Source organism: Amblyraja radiata, chromosome 28, assembly GCF_010909765.2.
Source record: "Amblyraja radiata isolate CabotCenter1 chromosome 28, sAmbRad1.1.pri, whole genome shotgun sequence".
Classification (NCBI taxonomy): Eukaryota; Metazoa; Chordata; class Chondrichthyes; order Rajiformes; family Rajidae; genus Amblyraja; species Amblyraja radiata.
Genome location: NC_045983.1, coordinates 15,753,025 through 15,775,733, shown reverse-complemented (window position 1 = coordinate 15,775,733; position 22,709 = coordinate 15,753,025). Strand labels below are relative to the sequence as shown.

The 22,709-nt window shown below is 43.4% G+C and overlaps 1 protein-coding gene across 2 annotated transcripts; it reads left to right on the top strand.

Moving 5' to 3' along the window:
- The first annotated feature begins 935 nt into the window (after window positions 1–935).
- Window positions 936–19,228, top strand: dhx33 (DEAH-box helicase 33). Of its 2 annotated transcripts, XM_033045917.1 has the most exons (12): window positions 937–1,180; window positions 1,482–1,642; window positions 3,163–3,390; window positions 4,003–4,173; window positions 7,306–7,491; window positions 8,416–8,527; window positions 8,793–8,952; window positions 9,123–9,211; window positions 10,971–11,098; window positions 12,854–13,057; window positions 14,525–14,611; window positions 16,945–19,228. In XM_033045917.1, exons 1-12 carry the CDS (start codon window positions 949–951, stop codon window positions 17,251–17,253), a joined length of 2,067 nt encoding a protein of 688 aa, XP_032901808.1. In that variant the 5' UTR covers window positions 937–948; the 3' UTR covers window positions 17,254–19,228. The 2 variants fall into 2 exon arrangements, with proteins under 2 accessions (XP_032901810.1, XP_032901808.1); XM_033045919.1 differs by lacking the exon at window positions 12,854–13,057 and having other exon boundaries at window positions 936–1,180.
- Window positions 19,229–22,709: the final 3,481 nt, after the last annotated feature.

The following is a 22,709-nucleotide window of genomic DNA, read 5'->3' as shown; positions in this document are numbered from 1 at the left end:
TTGAGACTAAAGATGAGTTTTAAGTTTCGACTTAAAAAAGTTGATGGAGGGGGCAGTTCTGATGGGAAGAGAGATGCTGTTCCACAGTCTAGGAGCTGCAACTGCAAAGGTGGGCAAAATATGGCTGCCCAGCCTGCAGCTGTCCGTTTTCTCCCCTCTTTTTTTATTTTTAGTGAGTTAAGGTGTTTTGTTTTTGGAGGTTGTCTTTTTTATGTGGGGGGTTGGGGGAGGGGGAAACTGCTTTTCAGGGTCCCTACCTGGTCGGAGGCGGCTTTCCTCCGAGCAGCACCTTCGATCCGTCCTCACGGCCTACCAGCGGGGCCTGGAGTGGCGTTTCCTGAGGGGACCGGCCAGAACCTCGGCTTCGGCGGCGGCACAGCACTGGAGCGCTATCACAGAGAAGAGGATTCTCCCGACGCCAGAGTACCATCATCCAGCGAGAAGGGCCTGGAACATCGGGCCTCCGTAAAGGCAACTGCGGAGGCCTCAATAGGCCCGACTATGGGTGGACATGGGAATGGAGACTGGACTTTGCGCCTTCCCTCATAATGGGAACCATTGTGGGGGGATGTTTTAATGTTTAAATTTCTTTATTATTGTTATGTTGTATTATTTTTAATGTGCTGCAATGGCAATCCGTATTTCACTACACCAATTGGTGTATGTGACAAATAAAGAACCTTTTAACCTTTGAATATCCTACAATTACTACCTGATTAATTTTGCACCTGAGATATCTGTGATTATCCTTTGGTTCTTGAGTTGCACCTACAGAAGAGTGAGCTGGAGCTGCAGACGAAGAATGAAAGATGCAGTCGCTGCCAAAGATCCTATAGCTCTACTATAAGATCTTTGGTCGCTGTTGGGCAAAGATTATAGAGGAGCTAATTCTTTGCTGCGGGGCTGCATGTGCATCGTCCGGGAGCAGACTGATGACGTCCGGTGCAGATGGGGGGCGCAGGTTGTGCGCGTCAGCGGCAGCTCCGGCGGGCCCTCGCTGGCCGAATGGAGGCGCGGTCCCCGCCCGCTAAGAGGTTGAAGACGGCGGCGTGGCGCAGTCAGGGGGGTAACTATGCTACCGGCCGGAACATGGAGCAGCAGCGGAGGGAGCTCCCCATCTACCGGGCTCGGGCCAAGCTGATCGGCCAGCTCCGTCACCTGGACACCGCCATCATCATAGGTAGAGCCGCGCGGATACCGACCCTACCCCTGCCGGACCCCATTCCTATAGTCTTGGATGATCTGTCAGTAATAATGATTTGATGTGTTGTTACCGGGCTGATGATGGAACACAACCCTTTTTGGTAATGATAAATTTCTGCTAATTGGCTGGAAAATACTGCTGGGGTCTAGACTCGTATCCAGGAAATCCCAATATGAGATTTGTCCCTTGTTTCAGAGCATTATTCGCAAAATAATTTAAATGATGATAGAAATGCTATCGGAGACGATCCTTTGAATGTTTTGTATTGTGATACTAGGTGAAACAGGCTCTGGGAAGACAACACAGATTCCTCAGTATCTTTATGAAGCTTGCATCGGAGGGCATGGTGTCATCGCAATTACACAGCCGAGGCGAGTGGCAGCGATATCACTTGCAGCAAGAGTCTCGGAAGAGAAGAAAACGGAACTAGGCACATTGGTAAGGTTTATTTATTCACGTTGAATATGGATGTCGGTAACCAGACTTGCATGGACTGCCCATTCCTACCTGCTCTTGATTAGGTAATGCTCTGATACGGATTGTTGCAGGCACTGAGGATTTGGTCTTTGGTTACAATTCCCATCAGGCAACTGAACCATCCGACCAACAACTAGAGAGCAGTCCTCAGGTACGATCTACCTAATTGGAGATCCTTGGGCTATCTTTGATCGTATTTTATTGGACTTTATCTTGCACTAGACATTATTCACGTAATTTCCCTTTATCATGTATCTGTGCATTCTGGGTGGCTCAATTGTTAACGTGTATTGGCTTTCTGCTGACTGGCTAGCATGCAACAAAAGCTTTTCACTGTACCTCAGTATACATGACAATAAACTAAATATAACTCAAACAGATGAGGGTGCAGAAGAGATTTACCAGAATGCCGCCTGTATTAAGGGCCTATCCCACTTGGACGTCATTTACACGACATCATTTATGCGTCACGTCGTGGCACGTGCATGTCGCGTGATGAGGCGTGGTGGCGTATGGAGTAGCGTGTGGTGCCCCAGGATTTTGGGATTCTCAAAATCCTCGCACGCCACCTGCATGATGCCCAAGTGGGACAGGCCCTTGAGACAGTGTGGGCTATAAGATGAGGTTGTCAAAACTCAAATTGTTTTCATGGGAGCATCAAAGGTTGAGGGGAGACCTGGAAGAATTATGTAAAATTTTGAGACGCATAGAGTAGAGATAACCTTTTTCCCAGATTGCAAATGTCATAGACTAGAAGGCATAGCTTTAATGTCAGAGAGACAAAAGTTTAAAGGAGATGGGTGGGGCAAGATTTTTTACAGGGCGAATGCGCAACCAGAGGTGGTGGTGGAAGCAGATACGATAGTGATATTTAAGAGGCTTTTAGGTAGATATGTGAAAAAGCAAGGAATAGACAAATATACATCATGTGCAGACAGAGAAAATTAATTTAACGTTGCATTGGGTTTGGCACAGACATGGCCGCAGAGCCTGTTCGTGGGTGTTCAATGTAGGCAGGTGTGAGGAGAATTTGGGGAGGGGGAAATAATTATTAAGCATGAGGAAGAAAAAGATTATAGGGGAAGGAAATTAATGGGGTGGCTCTATGGGTCAGCACTGAGTCAATGGTAAGGGAATATGAGCAATAAACAACATAATATAACAAATAACACAACATAATATAAAGACAAATCTAATACAAGAGGATGATAACAAGGGGATATGAAACTTCCTGGATGTGCACTTGAAGCACCTAAATCTCCAAGGCTGTGCAGTGAGTCGGGACATGGGATCATCTTAGATGTTCCAGTTTGTCAACATGTTCATGTGGCTGAATGGCCTCATCATCCGTCGTGAATTTCTATAATTCTAAAGTAATCTCTCAATACTGTTGGTGGTATTTTGCTGATTATCGATCTTTGTATTCCCATTGTCCCTCCTTTTTGATATCCATATTTTATTTCTTGTAAATTACCTGACAGATTGGATACACTGTGCGTTTTGAAGATCTCACGTCACACAAGAGTAAAATTAAGTTTTTAACGGATGGAATGCTGCTCCGAGAGGCCATGGTAGATTCCCTGCTCTGCCGTTACAGTGTTGTGATTTTGGACGAGGCCCACGAGAGGACTGTACAAACAGATGTTCTCTTTGGCATCGTGAAAAGTGCCCAGAGAAAACGGAAGGAACTCAATAAAACGCCATTGAAGGTAAAAAGGTTTGTGGTCCAATCACACAAAACCACTAGGAAAACTCAAGGGTATCCTTGTTGTTCATTGCCCTGCCCATCTTCATCCATATTTCATGTTAAGGTATCAGAAATGCTGAACGGTACAGTAAATAGTAGGACTATTTTCAATCAACTTTGCCAGTTATTCAGAGAGAATGGACAGGACAAAGCATGGGAGGTAATAGGTGAATACAGAAGAGGGGGTTTATGATGGGCGGATTGTTGGACAAAGGCAAGAGATCAGAAAAACAGGTGTCAGTTAAAAGGATAAAGAGTTGCAGATAGTGAAGCTGGAGGATAGAATAGTTGTGAATTGTAAAGCTGGAGCAAGGAGTGTAGGTGGAGGTGATAAATTTGTGCAAGGTTAGCCAGAGGTTGGGAATGGGGTGGGGGAGGAGGAGGAGGAGGGGGGGAGGGAATGGGGGGGTTGTCTGTAGAAGTTACCTGAAATATTTCCTAGTTAAGTTGAGCTTATTAATGATTAGCACACAACTTGTCCAAACAGGATCTAGTTTTTGTTTCTACTGACTATTTAAAAGGAGAATGGACTCATTGCAACTATAACAGTTTCTCGGTGACTCTTTATTACTAGGTAATTATCATGTCTGCCACAATGGATGTAGATCTCTTCTCACAGTACTTCAACCAAGCACCAGTTTTGTATCTGGAGGGGAGACAGCATTCCATTCAGATCTTTTACACGAAGGAGCCTCAGAATGACTACCTCCATGCCTCGCTGGTGTCAATTTTTCAGATCCATCAGGTGAGTGGATATGCCAAATGTTTTTTTAAATTGTTGTGAACGTTCAACAGGTTTTAAAGCACAAATGGTTCTGCTGGGCATCCATTTTTGCATGTAAGTTGACTGTTAGTTTGAATTTTTGGCAGTGACAACTAGAACAGTGAATGAGCGTAGCCTATTTAATGTCGTGTGCCTGGATCGTAGGCCCACATGGATCAGGAAAATAAAAGTCACTGGAATCCAAGGAAGTAGAAGGTTGAATCCAAAGTTCTCTCTGCTGGGAATACTGGAAACTGGAGTCCTTGATGTATGTATCAAACATGATGTCAAGTTCCACTCCTCTACCTCCGTATCCCTCCATTCCCATCTATCTATCTATCTATCTATCTATCTATCTATCTATCTATCTATCTATCTATCTATCTATCTAATATTAAAACTGTGTGCCTGCTGGCTGGTTGCTGGCTTTCTGCCTGACTTGTGGTTGCCAGCCTGTGGGTGCCAGCCTTTGATTCGTTGCTACGCCAACGTCAGACCCAGAGACGCCGAGTTTTTTTCCATTTCGGCAGAGATTTCACTTTTCATTCCAAGTATCCACTCATTAAATTTTGTCGTGTTTATCTACACATTTTTAATAAAATCCTTCCCCCCCCCCCCCCCCCCCCCCCCCCCCCCCCCCCCCCACGCACTCATTTAGTCGCCTCCTGCTGGCCAGCGACCAAAACGGCTGCTGGCGCCCGCATCTCCCCTCAAAGACGCCATTTAAAAACAGCCGCACTGCTGATTCCTGAGCCGCTTGAGTTGGAGGACCACGTCTTCCGTGGGGGCTACGGGTAGGGAACGGCTGCGTTGGGGGAGCAGACCCAACGGGTCTGCACTTGGTCTAGTAATTTCTAAAAGGCTCCTAAACGTCACTGTTGTATCCATATCCACCACCACCACCCCTGGTAGCATGTTCCAGGCACCCACAACCCATTGTGTAAACGAAAACTAGCCTCACAGATCTCCTTTAAACCTTTCCCCTCTCACCTTCAAGCTATGCCCTCTAATCTTTGGTATTTCGTGATGCGTAGCCAATCACAGTGCAAACTCCATCATCAAGTTCGCTGACGACACCACTGTTGTGGGGCGTATCACTGATGGGGATGAGTCAGAGTATAGAAGAGAGATCGAGCAACTGTCCATATGGTGCCAGCGCAATAACCTGGCCCTCAACACCAGCAAAACCAAGGAACTGATTGTGGACTTTGGAAGGAGTAGAAGGGGGACCCACAGCCCCATTTATATCAATGGGTCGATGGTTGAAAGGGTCAAGAGCTTCAAATTCCTGGGCATGCACATCTCTGAAGATCTTTCCTGGACCGAGAACACTAATGCAATTATCAAGAAAGCTCATCAGCGCCTCTACTTCCTGAGAAGTTTACGGAGAGTCGGTTTGTCAAGGAAGACTCTCTCTAACTTCTACAGGTGCACAGTAGAGAGCATGCTGACCGGTTGCATCGTGGCTTGGTTCGGCATTTTGAGCGCCCTGGAGAGGAAAAGACTACAAAAAGTAGTAAACACTGCCCAGTCCATCATCGGCTCTGACCTTCCTTCCATCGAGGGGATTTATCGCAGTCGCTGCCTCAAAAAGGCTGGCAGTATTATCAAAGACCCACACCATCCTGGCCACACACTCGTCTCCCTGCTACCTTCAGGTAGAAGGTACAGGAGCCTGAAGACTGCAACAACCAGGTTCAGGAATAGCTGCTTTCCCACAGCCATCAGGCTATTAAACCTGGCTCGGATAAAACTGATTATTAATAACCATTTTCTGTTATTTGCACTTTATCAGTTTATTTATTCATGTGTGTATATATTTATATCATGGTATATGGACACACTTATCTGTTTTGTAGTAAATGCCTACTATGTTCTGTGTGCTGAAGCAAAGCAAGAATTTCATTGTCCTATACAGGGACACATGACAATAAACTCACTTGAACTTGATTTCCACCCTGGGGGAAAATGTTCTGACTGTCTTCCCTATCTAAGCTTCTCATAATTACAAATACTGTTATCAGGTGTCCCTTCAATCTTCAACGCTGCTTAGAAGACAATCCAAATTTGTCCAATCTCTCTTTATAGCTAATCCTCACTAATCCAGGCAGCATTCTGCTAAACTTCTTCTGTACTCTCTCCAATGTATTCACATCCTTCCTGTAATGGGAAGGGCTAAAGTGCACACTATAATCCGCATGCAATCTTGCCAGAGTTTCATAAAGCTGCAACAATACTTACTGGCTTCTATACTCAATGCCCTGATTGATAAGCATACCATACATCTTTTTTTACCACTATCTTCTTGTGTTACTACTTTCAGGGAGCTAAAGACCTAAATTCCTTCTGTACATCAATACTGCTAAGGATCTGGCAATTAAATGCATTCTTTCCCCTTGTATTTGACCTCCCAAATGCAACACCTTGCTTTTGCTTGGATTAAATTCCATTTCTCTGCCCAAATCTGTCAGTGATTATATCCTGCTGTGTCCTTTGATCCTTTGACAGCCTTCTTCACTGCCTGCAACTCCACCAATTTGGTATTGCCCCCAAACTTGCTTATCAACCCATCTACATTTATGTCTAAGTCATTTTTATATATCTCAAATAACAACAGAATAGCACTCTTCCACCACCACCTTCTATCTTCTATGGAAAGCCAGATATGAAGACACTGCCATGCCCTCATCAGTCAGCTTCATCGGCTCAAAAAAAAAAACTCAATCAAGTTAGTAAGGTGTGACTTGCCGCAGACAAAGCCATGATGAATGTAATTAACCCAATATTTAATAATATTTTTTATAGTTTCTATTTATATTGCCTTAAGCTTTCCATGCCCACAATGATATCCAGGTTTGTATCAAAATTTTTTGGAAATTACACAATCCATTCATCCAAGTAATTGTTGTACGTTTTTAACAGCTAACAATTCCTGTGAGAAGAACATTTCATCTGCACCTCTTCCATTTTTGCACTGACATCAAAATATCCAAATGGATTGTGCTTTCCCAAAGAAAACTGAGTGGAAGGTGGTAAAGGGATGAAGGAATGGAATCTATAGTGAGGGCATCTGAGTTGCCTGTGAGTAAATGGTGATTGTTATTTTTGCAACAGGAAGCTCCACCCTCGCACAGCGTTCTAGTCTTTTTGACGGGTCAGGAGGAAATTGAGGCCATGAGCAGGACATGCAAGCAAATTTCAAAGAACCTTCCACAAGGCTCCTGCCAGATGTCAGTGCTTCCTCTCTATGCATCGCTCCCTCCCTTGCAGCAACTTCGTGTTTTTCAACAAGGACCGAAGGTACTTTCAAAAACTTTTAATCCAGTATTAAAAATTAGCGTTCTTTCTCTATTTAGCTATTTGACAGTTGAATAGTTTATTTCTGGGTATATTGGGCTGTGTATTGGCATTTAACACATAGACTGATATGATTTACTGTTTCCATACTTGGACATTTGAATGTAGAGTTGATTTTGAAATCAGTTCCTTTTCAGACATTTCATTCACGAGGAATACAAATTTAAAGGAAGGTTACTAATTAGTGGACTTCAAACACAAAGTCCTTGTACCAGGAAACATTTGTCATTTTCCTATTGTTGTACGAGGAGAGATTGAGTAGACTGGGTCCAAGCTGTCTTAGTTTGAGAATAATGAGAAGTGATCTCATTGAAGTACACAAAATTCTTACATGGCTTGACTAGGGAGATACAGGGCAAATATTTTTCCCCAACTGGGTAGCTCGAACCAAGGGTCAGTATCTCAAAGGCTTGGGTACTTGGGATAATGAAAAAATGAAGTTATTTACCCAAAGGCTTGTAAATCATTAAAATTATCTGCCCAAGGGCAAGCGAAAGCTTAGTAATTGAAAATATTCAAGGAATCGGTAGATACAGTTTTAGATATGAAGGGATATACAGTTAGTGCAGGAAAGTGACGCCACACGTTATTGAATGGTGGAGCAGGCACAAGAGGCCCAATGGCCCTCTCCTGATTCTACTCCCTGGATTCTTCACATACCCTTAGATTGCTGCATTTGCTCGTTATGTAGAGATCGTTACTAAGAATATTCATTTAGATTGTGGTTGAGTGCAGTTCCAATATCCAGAATTAAATGGCTTCATGTAAACTGGACATTAATGCTTGACAATTAATTGTGCATTTTCACAATTGAGCAAGAAACCTATGTAAAAAGTTGCTTATTATGGTTTGTGTTTTATTCTTTAGGACCGTCGCAAAGTGATTCTTTCAACAAATATAGCAGAAACATCTGTCACAATTCCAGGCATCAAATATGTTGTGGACACAGGAATGGTTAAAGCTAAACGTTACACCCCTGGTAGGTAATATATAAAATGTCCCCCTTTCCTCTTCCTCCTCATGCTTTCTTTCACATTTCCTCTTCCGTTTTCCCTTTTCCTTCACCTTTCCCCCATTGTTCCAGCATTTGGTCAATGGGGGAAGTACCATCAACCCTTAAGCCAGTTGACAGACTTTAACTTCTGTTGGGAACACCAGAAGTATTTATAATGAAACAAGTCTTATTTCACCTAATGGAAGCAAATAAATGGAACTGGAGCAATCAAGTGAATGTTGTTTTCCAGAGAGTGGACTAGAGGTTCTTGCTGTGCAGCAAGTGTCGAAAGCCCAGGCGTGGCAACGAGCCGGGCGTGCAGGAAGGCAGAACTCGGGAATCTGCTACCGTCTCTACACAGAGGACGACTTTGAAAAATTCCTCAACATGACCGTCCCAGAGATACAAAGGTGATCTCTTGTGCTGCAACTGTCTCTGACAATTTGTTGCTTTATTGCTGCCGGTTACTGGGACCCAGTTTGCTTTTGGTGGCAAATTGTAATATATTTATTTAATTCTGACATTGTCCAGTGCTGCCTGTGACCCAATCTTGCCATTCCTCTTGTGTTCCTGTGCACAGGTGTAACCTGGCAAGTGTGGTGCTGCAGCTCCTGGCACTTAGGATTCCCGACATTCTCACGTTTGATTTTATATCCAAACCATCTCCAGGTAAGAGGATCAAACATTAGTTTACTTGCCTGAAAAAATAATTAACATAAAGACAAAGTTTTAAAACTAATGCATCAGAATTGTAAACAAAAAATGCTGGATAGTTAGCTCATCAAACGTCTGTGGAGAAGAAACATGGTGATGACCTTTTACAGAGTGGAAAAGTTAGAGATAGTATCTTTTTCTGGTAAGTAGATGAATAGGGAAAGGTGTAAAGGGTGTTATAGAATAGAATTCAATACAATCCACTGCTGCAAAATAAAAAAAATAATTGATTCAAAGCTGTGGGCCTTGTCAACTTCTGGCTCTAGGTGCTGAAAATATCTTCCAGTACTAACCAAGTTGTCAGAGAATGTCTAGAAATGCTAGCATCCTGACAGTGAACAAAAGGAAGGAACATTTTCATCCAGCCCATCATTCTACACTCTGTCATCACTAAATGACATTATAGGGACATGATGTCACACAGCACAGACATGGACCTCCTGCCCACCAAGTCCACACCAACCATCAAGCACCCGTTCACATTGATTCTGCACTAATCCTATTTTATTCTCCCAACCTTGCCATCAACCACTCCCTACCCAGATTCAACCAGTCACCTATTCAGTGGAATAATTTGCAACACCTGCCAACCTGCATGTTTTAGAGCTGTAGAGGAAAACGGGAACACCCCACGGACACAGAGAGAACATGCAAACTCCACAGGGACAGCACCAGAGATCCAGATTGAACCTAGGTTGCTGGCTCGTTAACTGTAGCTCACCTTTGTTTCATTGAGTCCACCAGGACCATGTGGCTCAGGGGAACTGAACTGTGAAGGCATGCATTATTGGATTCACAACTGCACTGCGAATGCCATTGTTGGGCATGGACTGGCATGAAATTTATACTGACAAGTATGAAGTGAAACCTGTGGAAACAGTAGAGGGCCAGTTGCAAAGGGAATGTTGGAACCAAGGGAGCAGGGTGTACAGATATATTCAGGTGGCAGTGCTGAGAATGAATAAAACACATGAGGTCCTGCACTTCATAAATGGAGGTACAGAGTATAAAATCAGGAAGGTCATGATGAATCGTTATGAAATACTGGTAGGCCACTACTGGATTATTACATCCAATTTTGGTTCCTGCACTTTCGGAAGGATGTGAAGATCTGAGGTGAAAAAGGATGCAAAGGAGATTTTCCCGACCCTCAGCCAACAGGAGGTCACCCTATCAGACCTGCAACCGGTTTGAGACCTACCAGCGTAGTTGACTCTCAACAGCTCTATGATGTCACTAAGAGCAAACAAAAAAGATCCTGCCTTGAGTAATTTCAGCATTTTCAATTTGTGGACGTTTGTACAGCTGGGATAGAGTGGCACCACTGTCTTCCATGCCTGATCTCATCATGTTGATGTCAGGCAGAAGTGATGCTCAGACCTGAAAGGAACTTCCCGTTGCCCAGAGAACCAATGAATATTCTGTTTTAGTATAAAATCAAGGGAAGCACGCCCAAGGTTTGCACTCACACACTTCGAAATCGTCCAATACAGTTAATTTTAGCAGAATTGTAATCTTTGGAATATGGAGGTAGCTATTATCCTTAAATTGGAGGATTTTGAATAATAGAATAAAACTAATAACACTTAGAGGCCTTTATAATTTTGCATATAGTTTTTGTATTCTTGTTTGTGGTATTGCCTGTCTTGTTGCAGGTGTAGTCTGCCAATTCTGTGAATACTGTGCATTTTAACCAGATGCTGTGTATCTGCAGATGCTGTCCGAGCAGCTGTTGACCAACTTGAACAACTGGGAGCTGTGGAGCGCAAAAACAACCAGATCATCCTGACACCCTTGGGGATCAAAATGGCAGCATTTCCTTTGGAACCCAGATTTTCCAAGGTAGCAAACACAACTGGTGTACGCAACAGCTTTTCAAAGTCATGCAACCTAGCTCTGGTGTTAGCAATGTACCCACAGCTAGCGGAGATGTCCAGACCCTCAGCTGTCCTTTTTATTCAGAAGGCTTCTAGTTGGCAGGGGTGTGTAAGTGGGAAGAGTGGTGAAAGATTTGTTATTTAGTGAGAGAAAGCAGAGGTTGTGGGGACAGGGAAGCTGAATATTGGAGGCACCAGCTGGAGTTGTGGGTGGAATGAGCCACAGGTGGTAGGGCCGTGGGAATCGAGTTTTGGTCGGCAATGGCGAACTTTCGGATAAATGGTCAATGAACTGTATTTCAGAGCAATTGGGCAAGAGAAATGAAGTGTTGGCAATACAAGGAAAGAAAAAAATATATAATAATGAAAATTAAGCTTCCATCTTTTTTCTATTAATTGTTAGTAAGAATATCAAAAATAATATCAAGATTCTAGTTATTTTATTTCTTAAGGAGCTCAAGCATAATCATATGTCAATCATTCAGCCGTTGATGCTTCAGTTTGTTTATTCCACAAAGTTTTTAATGACCTCGCATGTCTTTTTACTACCTGTCTTCTAAGAGGCACAACCTGTTTCTCTTCATCGTTTTGATATTGTCTATAATGTGTGCTGCATAGAATTGAGCCCATATTTCATTTGTGAGATTTAGTTATAAATGTACTTGCTACTCTTCTGTTTACACATGCTACCTTCTGTAATATGTGTATCTGCATTCCCTTACTTGTATGTTTTCACTTTATATCATTTGGTTTGTATTGCCTCTGCTCAGTCTTTAACAAATGCATAATTTCATAATTCTCTGCACTGAACTTCACTTGGCATGTACCTATTAGAACACCGTTGTTATCCTCCTTATTGTTTACTATCTTTCCAATCATGTCCGATTTTAAAATTATGTCCCATACCCTGGTTATTATTGAAAGAAAGGCAGCTTTGGTCCTAACACTGATCTCCATTCAGTGTAAAAAAAAAAAAGTCACTCGCCATTCCCCTCAGCTTTTGGTCTTGGATCTAACTTTGTGGCCACATTTCATCCTACTCCAACTGATTACCATTTTGCTAAAAAATATTAATTATGAGCTACTGTTCCAAATATCTTCTGAAAATACATTTACAGGTAGTTTGCTATAATGCAATAGCCCTGCAAACTCCATACAGACTGCACCTATGGTCAGGATCAAACATGAATTTCTGGCACTGTGAGAAGGCAGTCATGAACAAAGGAAGCATTACAATAATGTTGACATCTAGTTCAAGTTCACATTTAATGTCACATGCACCAATTTTGAGTTTGATATAAGAACTGGTTCAGACAGAACAGACAAGAGGGGCTTTTCACTCTGGAATAGATTGAGGAGCGATCTGATTAATAAGAAGGTTGCTATGTGAAGGTATATGAAGGGACTCTGGGGTGAGATGACTGGACCAGGACTGTACATTCAAACTAGTCCACAGTTATTTGATTAAGGCATCTAGACGGAAACTTATTTGCTGAGATGGGGATAAGGAACCATTGGGAATGATAGAAGCAAAGACCAAACATGCACTGAAGGGGAAAAAAGGAAGAGAAGGACACATGGATGGGGCCAGCTGAGGGATAGGGATGTTGCTTGTAAAGAACATAAACACCAGGTTAAAGCCAATTGTTCATGATCCTGTTCTATTATTCACCAAAGTAACATGGTAAGGCATTATACTTATCATTTTTCTCTTTGACAGACTCTCCTGGTGTCCCCAGAATTTCACTGCACTGAAGAAATCTTGACTATTGTTTCCTTGTTGTCGGTGGACAGTGTCCTGTACAATCCTCGGGCGCAGCAGGATGAAGTACTTTCTGCCAGGAGGAAATTCATCTCCAGTGAGGGAGATCATATGACCCTATTAAATGTATATTACGCCTTTAAAAACACAGCAGGACAAAGGGTAAGGAGAATTATTTTTCCTTAAGGCTCTTAGAAGCACAAGTGCTCGATGAAATAAGATTAAGGTCTACCTAATTTATCTTCTATCATTTGAGCGAAAAAGCAATAGGTATATTAAAACAATATCGATCAGTCTACACCAAATCCCAGTGGTGTGTGGAAAACGACCAGCTGTGAAGAACCGGCTTTACCTATATCTAAGGTCACCTGTTCCCACCAAAAGAACCAAACCCTCCACATGACATCTCAGACTACTTGTCAACAGTACCCAAAGGTTTTTTTTCTTTCAGCAAAGTATATAATTTACATTTGCATGAATCTTCAGTTGTCTTCCTAGGAAACCTGTTTCATAGATTGACTGCTCCCGAAGTTTTATTTCCAAGGCTTGGATTTGCCTTCCTGCAAGTTCTCTGTTTGCACTGTTGAGGCAAGGTGAAATAACACGTTAAGGCTGACCTTGGCCAGACCCTTCAGAATGAAAATTATTTAGTATTACCTGTCTTGTTTTACCCAATGTAATTATTCCTCCTGATCCTGGAGCCCACAAACCCGTGAGTGGGTGGTCTAGGCATTTCCTCACATGCGGGAGGTTGCTCCTTCCCATGTCCCATTCACCTTTGAATGCAGAGCAAATGTCCTCCAGGTGGGCCGCTGTCTAATGGAGGATATGATACCATTGAGGCTAATGTGATCAATTTCCTACGAGTAGATGGTGTAGACGTAGGAGCAGGAACAGGCTGTTCAGCCTCTCGAGTCTGCTGTGCCATTCAACATTCATGGCTGATCATCTAGTCAATGTTATTTCCCTGCACTACCCCAGATCCCTTGATTACTCCAATACCAGAAACGTATCTTCCACAGGTCTCCGGGGTAGAGACTGCCAATGACTCGCCACTCACTGGGTGAAGACATTTCTCCTTGTTAAAGTGCTAAAATATTTTGAGAATGTGAACCTCAACTCTTGACTCCTCAGCCCCTGTGGTTGCAGAGGAGATTATCTGGGAAAGGGACATACTGGTTTGTAAGGGATGAGTGAACCAAGGAATTGTAGAGAGGGTGGTCTCCCCCAGGAAGTGGAAAGAGTGCGGACGTGAAAATCTGACAGGTTTAAGGTGGTGGAAATGTCGGAGTGATGATTAATTTAAGTCTTAATAAAACCATTTTGTTGCATTTTTAGATTTACTCATTGTTGAAATCTAAAGCAAAATAAGTCATTGAGCACTTGCATATAACAATACTGTTGCAGTGAGTTCACTTTCTGCTTAATATTGATAGTCTAATCTGTGACTATTGGAAGAACTGTTGGGGATCAGTGTGACAACAGTGGAAATAGAACCTTCGGTCCACACTTGTGGAGAACGAGAGGGGAAGAATTAAAGTAACCTATGGGTCCTTCTCAAATTACTGAAAGTCTACGATGCATTTCTGTAATGTTCCATTTTTGTTTTGTCCAATGTCTGGTTTTTAGGAATGGTGCAGAGAAAACTATGTGAATAGCCGAAACATGACCATGGTGATGGAAGTTAGACGTCAGCTGCGGGACATTTGTGTGAAGGTAAAGCATGTTTCTCGCTCAGTCCTGGTGATTGAGTTGGGGCCATTGCTTGAGGAAGCGAAAAATGGCTGTCCAACAGAATTCATGCCTGAGGAGCAGAAAGTCCCTGGTTCTTTGGAATGTTGGTCAGGTTGAGGCTTTAACCAACTTGGGTATTAAATAGCAAATTAAATTCAAAATTGTGTGGGATGGCACGTTTTGGGGGTTTGAAATCAGCAAGGACAAAGTAGCCCACCTGAATAACAGCCAGTCCGCTATAAAAATATTCTCTTCTCATCCCCCTCCCTCCCTCCCTCAGCACACAATGGCTGCATTTGGTAGCAACCTGTTGAATGTTGGTTGATAGCCCCTCTGCAACTCACCCAGAGGACTAAGGCAGGCAAGTGCATAATGTTCTCTCACCTTTTGGTAGGGGTGTGAGCATCACTGGATTTTGCTCTGGTCCTGCATCCTGTTCAAATTTATCAAGTTAACATTTCATTATTTGTACTTTAACTTCATTTGCCTCATGCCTGCCCACTTCAGTCTGTGACCGAAGTCTGTAATTATTCTTTTACATATTTTGTAAATTTTCAATTTTTGTCATGGCTGCATAAGCTGAGTTTTTGAGTCGTTTATTGATATCAGATTGAACTTTGAGGAACATTACTAGATGTCCATGCCTTCTGTATTCATATACCATCCATTGAAAATTAACAAAAATACTACAGGTGCTGGAAATCTGAAGTAACAAAGAAAATGCTGTAATACTCAACAGTTCAGGCAGCTTCTGTGGGAAGAAAAGAAACAAATAACACTGAATCAATGTTTTTTTCTTCAGAAGCACAAATGTGAGAAAACAAGATAGTTTTAAGTTGTAGAGAAGGTGGGTCAGTTATGGATATCTCTATAATGGAATATCTCTGATAGAATAAGGTCTCTTGGGGGAGAAAAAATAATGGAACAAAAGCCATGTGATGAGTGCAGTTGGGGAGTGAGAATAAAGAAAGGAATGTGAAAGGTGGGAAGTGAAGAACTGGGACTTGGTCAGCAGGTCACAATGTGCTAATGTTACTAGTCACAGAAGTGGCCAGTTCTACTACAGCGACGGTGAGTTACCTGAAGCTGCAGAATTTGATCACAAGTCCAGTAGGCTACATACAGAAGATAGGGTGTTGTTCCTCAACTTGTCGATATGCTGGTTAGACTGTGCTATTGTTTGTGGCTCTGCACTGGTGTGTGTGACCAAACTGCAGCAAAGATGTGATGGCAAAGGAGAGAGTGCTAAGCAGACACTTTAATGGACAAGGCTTATAAGTAAACAGTCCTAATGCATATAAATGGGATTAGTATTAGTTTATTCTTGTCATGTGTAACAAGATACAGTGAGAAACCTTGTTTAGTGTACTATCTAAGTAAGTTATACCTTACATGAACACGCCAGGGTAGTGCAAAAGAGAAAAAAGACAGGACATATACGGGATTATGGCTTCATTGAGAGTGTAGATTTTTAAAAAGTGCAATGGCCGCTACAAGGTAGATTGGGAAATTCTACTGATATGTGAGAGTTCTATTCAGATAAAGCAGGGATGAAGCTGTTCCTTAATTTGGTGGTACATGCTTTCAAGCTTTGGCATTGTTTGCACGACAGAAGAGGAGCGAAGAAAGAATGACTGGGATATAAGTGTTCCTTGATTATGTTGACAGCTTTCCTGAGGTAGTGTGAAGTGTAAATGCTGTCGATGGTGGGGGAGGTTGGTTTGTGTGATGGACTGCATTTACAACTCTGTGCAATTTCTTGCTGTCTTGGGCAGAGTGGTTACCAAAACAAACTTTGATGCCACCCAAAAAGATAGTGTTTCTGTAGAAATTGCTAAGAGTTGTTGGAGATATGACAAATTTCCCTAATCCTCTGAGGGGAAAAAAGGCACTGGTGTGCTTTATTGACCATAGCATCAATGGTCGCATAAACTCAGTAAGTGCAAATGTTAATCGGTTATTACATAATAAAAGAATTTAATGAAATAGGCCAATCTTTAGCAAACCTGTGTTGATGTTCATTTATTTGTTCACATATTGGGAGTTGTGTCAGGCACTCATTCTTTACATGGGAGGCTCAGTCGAGAATGGATGGCTGTTCAGTAGTGAGCATTGCCTCTGGCTTGTGCTTGATGTCTCTGTGGGTCGACATTCTAGGGCTGCTCGCTGGTAGAGGTTGACGTCTGGTTCTCCCAGCGGGTGGTTCCTGCTCCGTCAGCTGAGTGAAAGAATTGCACAATGGGGATATTTAATTGTTTCAGAAGACAAATTGAAAGTACTTTTGTTATGATCTAATGTGTTTGTTTCTCTTTCAGTTCGGAGTTCACTTGAAGTCGTCCCGTGCGGACACGAGCAATGTCCGGCGATGCCTAGCCCACAGTCTGTTTCTGAATGCCGTGGAGCTTCAACTGGACGGAACTTACCTCACCCTGGATTCTCGGCAGCCAGTGGTGATCCACCCCTCCTCCGTCCTCTTCCACTCTAGGCCTCCTTACATGTTGTACAACGAGCTGCTGCACACCTCCAAGTGCTACATGCGAGATTTGTGCGTGGTGGATCCTGAGTGGCTTTATGAGGCAGCCCCAGAATACTTTAGGAGAAAGTTGAAAGGAGCAAAGACCTAGTGGATCTAGTTGGTGCAGTGTCCGACTTCATTATATCTGTTGTAATGATCAGCGTTATTGAATTTCCGCTGGTTTAGGCTGGACAACCTGCCTGTTTTTTAACCAATTTTATACGTTTTCCAAATGGAACTGTTATATACTGCATTGAGCTTTTCTAATGCAGCTTTCCAGCATTTGATAACAACAGCGAGGCATAACTGAAACTTTAACGGGAGAATGTGTTCTGCCTCATGCTTGTGGCACTCAATGTCCCTGCACTTTGCTCAATGGTGAAGTCGTACATAGAGCCTTGGCACCAGAACCTCCTTAACTGCAGATGAAAAGGATGTGAACAGCTCTAGCTTTTCATTGTCTGACTCTTGAATTGTATGGTCTCAGGGAAGTATGTGTGTGTGTGTGTGTGCGCATGGTTGAGTCTGCATGCATATTCATTCCCGTGTGTCCGAGACTCTCCCGAGTGTCCTAGGGAGGAAAAATTAAATGATCACGGGCTGGACTTGTTCGCTCTTTAATTCTTTATCCAGACATTTTGTTTTCAGCTTCATGCTTTGTTTAATTCTGAGGATCATGTATATATTTAGCAGAATTATGTCAGACTGGGCAAGCTGGAGTAGTTATACTGTCCATGCATTAGGAGAGAGGAGCTTGGAGTCCTATGGAGGATTGTGAGTCTGTAGCCTGAGAGAGGCTGTATGCAGAGTGTGCTTAAAGGCAGGCTTTCCATGTGGGGGTATCTCATGTGTGTAAAATGCTGAGTGTTCACTTAAGAGGTAGAGAGCAAAGGGAGTGTGCTTCAACCTATACTCTCCAAGTTTCTAGTTTTAACAATTTGGGACAGGTACCTTTTGGGGAATCTTGCATTTTTAGAAATAAAAATATTGACATTCTAAGTGGACCATCCAAACCAAAACATTTTAGGCCCACTGCAATCAGTTGCAATCAGTTTTTAATAGAATCTGTAGTATAATTTAATTACCATAATTCACTGGTGCATTCTCCTTGCTTACAGTCATCTGTTTTGCAGAAGTATTTTACCCTGAGGCTCCTCATGTAAACAGTATGGAGGATTGAAGTCAGACTTTATCCTGCGCTCTGGTGGTATCCGTGTATTCAGTCAACACAGGTCAGCAAGATTGTGTTGAAGAATAAATTGGATTTCCTGTGGGAGAGGTGGGCAAGCACTACCTGAGCTCTTTTCTAAACCAGAGTGCTGCAAAATGCAATGGTTCACCTTCAGCAGTGGATTTTCAACCGGTGAGAACTGGAACTGTCTAGGGGACTCCACCTGTGATTAAAGCATTTCTTCAAACAACACGTTGAAATTCTGTCTTCTGAGTTTGATCTTTTTCACATTTAAACTCCAGTGCAGAACTATGGGGATGCTGTACTGTCCGAGAAGCTGATTTAGAAAGTGACATAAAATCTCTCTACATCCATTTTCTTGGCTAACACAGAAAATACTTGGGTTTCAGAGAGTAGCAGGGGAGGTGTGCGTGTCCAGCCCAGATCATTTCATCGCTGCTTCTCCAAGCTTGTTTCCTGCATTAGTAATGTCATTTACTGTAAAACGCTAGGCCAATCTGAATTCAAAAATGATGTCTTATAAATGTACCTTCCTTTAGTGCAGGGTTTCAGAGCTGTGATGATTTGTATGCAAACGGCTTTTCTTTATAGGATCACATTTATGCGATGATGGCTTCTGACAGTTGACCTTGGGTTTTTGAGTGTTTAAACCTATTTAGAGCATCTACAGTCCAGGCCAGAGTTTGGGCTGTAACTCGTGTGAAATTTGTGTGGAGATGAATCCTTGCAGTCGTGCCATCAAACTGTAACAGTCATTAAGCATTTGTTGCCATATGTCCCACTGCCGAACCAAGTGATTATATAAAAGGTTGTGCCTTAATGTGCCTTTAACATGCAAGACTTCTGGTACAAGTTTAACGTTACCTAAATATTAAATATTTGGATACAAATGCTTGATCTTTGTTTTTTCTTTTGTTCAGCCTTTTGCTTTTCTAACAGAGGATCTCGGCCCTGAAACACTGACTATTACTCTAAACTGCTGCCGCTAGATTACCTGAGTGATTCCAGCAGGTATGGAGAAGAAACATTAAATGACTCGGTTCAAAGAGCTTTCATCAACATGAGGAAACAATAGAAATTAACTATATTTAATGTGTTCAAGAAGGAACTGCAGATGCTGGAAGATCGAAGGTACACAAAAATGCTGGAGAAACTCAGCGGGTGCAGCAGCATCTATGGAGCGAAGGAAATAGGCGACGTTTCGGGCCGAACCCCTTCTTCAGACTGATGGGGGGTAGGGGGGAGAAGGAAGGAAAAAGGGAGGAGGAGGAGCCCGAGGGCGGGGGGATGGGAGGAGACAGCTCGAGGGTTAAGGAAGGGGAGGAGACAGCAAGGGCTAGCAAAACTGGGAGAATTCAACGTTCATGCCATCCGGACGCAAGCAACCCAGGCGGAATATGAGGTGCTGTTCCTCCAATTTCCGGTGTTGCTCACTCTGGCAATGGAGGAGTGGTTTATTGGTTCAGTTTTTAATGGTTCAGAGAAGAGGGAGCTGGGGAGCAGTACGTGGGAGATGCCTGGCAGCCTCCATACCACCAGAGGCTGCACTGGCAGCTGCTGCCAGCAGAGGGCGGGGAAGGATGGCTGGAATTGAGCTGTGGCGCTGTGTAAATAGAGTGAAGGAGGGGAACAGAATTGTGGTTATTTGGGGCCGTGCGTAATGATCAGCAATGGAGAATGGCTGATCTTACAGCAGGAGCTCTTGCAACCTGAATTGGGTCCAGTTTAAATTACCCGAGGAAACATTGGATTTGGTGTTCATAAAGTCATAAGGAATAGGAGTAGAATTAGGCCATTCGGCCCATCAAGTCTACTCCACCTTCAATCATGGCAGATCCATCTCTCCCTCCAAACCCCATTCTCCTGCCTTCTCCCCATAACCTCTGACATCTTTTATCGTGTTTAACTGGGCTTAATGGTTACACCATTACATTAAATGGAGCTGTCTTTACAAATAAGATTACATTACTGGACACTAAGTTGTGTACTCCTGATCTAATCGCCTCTACTTGATGTTTTCCCTCGAGATTATTCATCGCACTGTCCAACTACAACAAAACATTTAATTTAATCTGCAGGTATTAAATAAATCATTAATAAAACGCCCAGCAGGTTAGGCAGCAGCTATGGAGAAACTGAACGTTTCAGTTCAGGGGCCCTTTGTCAGAACTTGACTGAAATTAATCGCTAAACCCAGACCCCACAACAAGCAGCACTCTAAGTACATCGTGTGGCTTCCCTGTGTTCTATCGGTAATAAACAGCTCCAGCACTCAGTAACCCGACAGAGTGTGCTTTAATTCCTCAGCTCAGATTTTCCACAATTGGAGTGTCGCCGTCCGCGTCTCATCGGGTTTGAAAAGCACGTAATGCCACCGGAACTTTCAGGCAAGAGGCAACGCTCTGGACCGACGACGCTGTGAAGGCAAAGCAGAGACACGTTCTATTTAGTCCTGCCGTGGGCTGGGATCACATTCAAACAATGTGCAGACTTCAGTTGTGGGCAACCTCCCTCATTCAGACTAGAGCCACGTACTCGCCCAGTGTGTGAAGAATGAATCAGAAGCGACCTGAATTGGAAAGGTTCGCCGGAGACCTGATGTTAACAAAATTCAAAATGAGAATAGACACATGGAGGCTGCAGAGCAGAGTTGGGGTGGATAAACAAAGAACTGCAGAAGGTAGACAAAAATGCTGGAGAAACTCAGCGGGTGAGGCAGCATCTATGGAGTGAAGGAAATATGCAAAGTTTCGGGTCGAAACCCTTCTTCAGACTGATGTGAGGGTGGGGACGGGAAGAAGAAAGGAAGAGGTGGAGCCAGTGGGCTGAGGGAGAGCTGAGAAGGGGAGGAGAAAGTAACGACTATCTGAACTTAGAGAAGTCAATGTTCATACCGTTGGGGTGCAAACTGCCCAAGCGAAATATGAGATGCTGCTCCTCCAATTTACAGTGGTCCTCACTCTGGCCATGGAGGAGGCCCAGCACAGAAAGGTCCGATTCCGAATGGGAGAGGGAATTGAAGTGCTGAGCCACCAGGAGATCAGGTTGGTTATTGCGAACCGAGCGGAGGTGTTTGGCGAAGCGATCGCCAAGCCTACGTTTGGTCTCACCGATGTAGAGCAGCTGACATCTAGAGCAGCGGATGCAATAGATGAGGTTGGAGGAGATGCAGGTAAACCTCTGCCACCTGGAAAGACTGCTTGGGTCCATGAATGGAGTCAAGGGGGGAGGTAAAGCGACAAGTGTAGCGTTTCCTGCGGTTGCAATGGAAGGTGCCCGGAGAGGGAGAGGGCGTGGTTCGGGTGGGAAGGGACAAATTGATCAGGGAGTTATGGAGTGAGCGGTCTCTGCGGAAAGCAGACTGGGGAGGAGAAGGGAAGATGTGGCAAGTGGTGGGATCATGTTGGAGGTGGCGAAAATGTCGGAGGATTATTTGTTGTATGTGACGGCTGGTAGGGTGGAAGGTGAGGACAAGGGGGACTCTGCCCTTGTTACGAGTGGGGGGATGGGGAGTGTGAGCAGAGTTCAACATGGATTTGTGCCTGGAAGGTCATGTTTAACTAATCTTCTTGAATTTTTTGAAGATGTTACTCGGGAAATTGATGAGGGTAAAGCAGTGGATGTTGTGTATATGGACTTCAGTAAGGCCTTTGACAAGGTTCCTCATGGAAGGTTGGTTAAGAAGGTTAAATGGTTGGGTATTAATGGTGGAGTAGCAAGATGGATTCAACAGTGGCTGAATGGGAGATGCCAGAGAGTAATGGTGGATGGTTGTTTGTCAGGTTGGAGGCCAGTGACGAGTGGGGTGCCACAGGGATCTGTGTTGGGTCCACTGTTGTTTGTCATGTACATCAATGATCTGGACGATGGTGTGGTAAATTGGATTAGTAAGTATGCAGATGATACTAAGATAGGTGGGGTTGTGGGTAATGAAGTAGAGTTTCAAAGTCTACAGAGAGATTTATGCCAGTTGGAAGAGTGGGCTGAAAGATGGCAGATGGAGTTTAATGCTGATAAGTGTGAGGTGCTACATCTTGGCAGGACAAATCAAAATAGGACGTACATGGTAAATGGTAGGGAATTGAAGAATGTAGGTGAACAGAGGGATCTGGGAATAACTGTGCACAGTTCCCTGAAAGTGGAATCTCATGTAGATAGGGTGGTAAAGAAAGCTTTTGGTGTGCTGGCCTTTATAAATCATTGAGTATAGAAGTTGGGATGCAATGTAAAAATTGTACAAGGCATTGGTGAGGCCAATTCTGGAGTATGGTGTACAATTTTGGTCGCCTAATTATAGGAAGGATGTCAACAAAATAGAGAGTACAGAGGCGATTTACTAGAATGTTGCCTGGGTTTCAGCAACTAAGTTACAG

What these genes read in the sequence shown, in the direction of transcription:
- dhx33 (XM_033045917.1), top strand. Translation starts at nt 949, where the DNA reads ATGGGGGGCGCAGGTTGTGCGCGTCAGCGGCAGCTCCGGCGGGCCCTC. An exon ending in GGACACCGCCATCATCATAG is followed by an intron (nt 1,181 to 1,481) that starts GTAGAGCCGCGC and finishes TTGTGATACTAG; the next exon opens with GTGAAACAGGCTCTGGGAAG. An exon ending in ACCGTCCCAGAGATACAAAG is followed by an intron (nt 8,953 to 9,122) that starts GTGATCTCTTGT and finishes TCCTGTGCACAG; the next exon opens with GTGTAACCTGGCAAGTGTGG.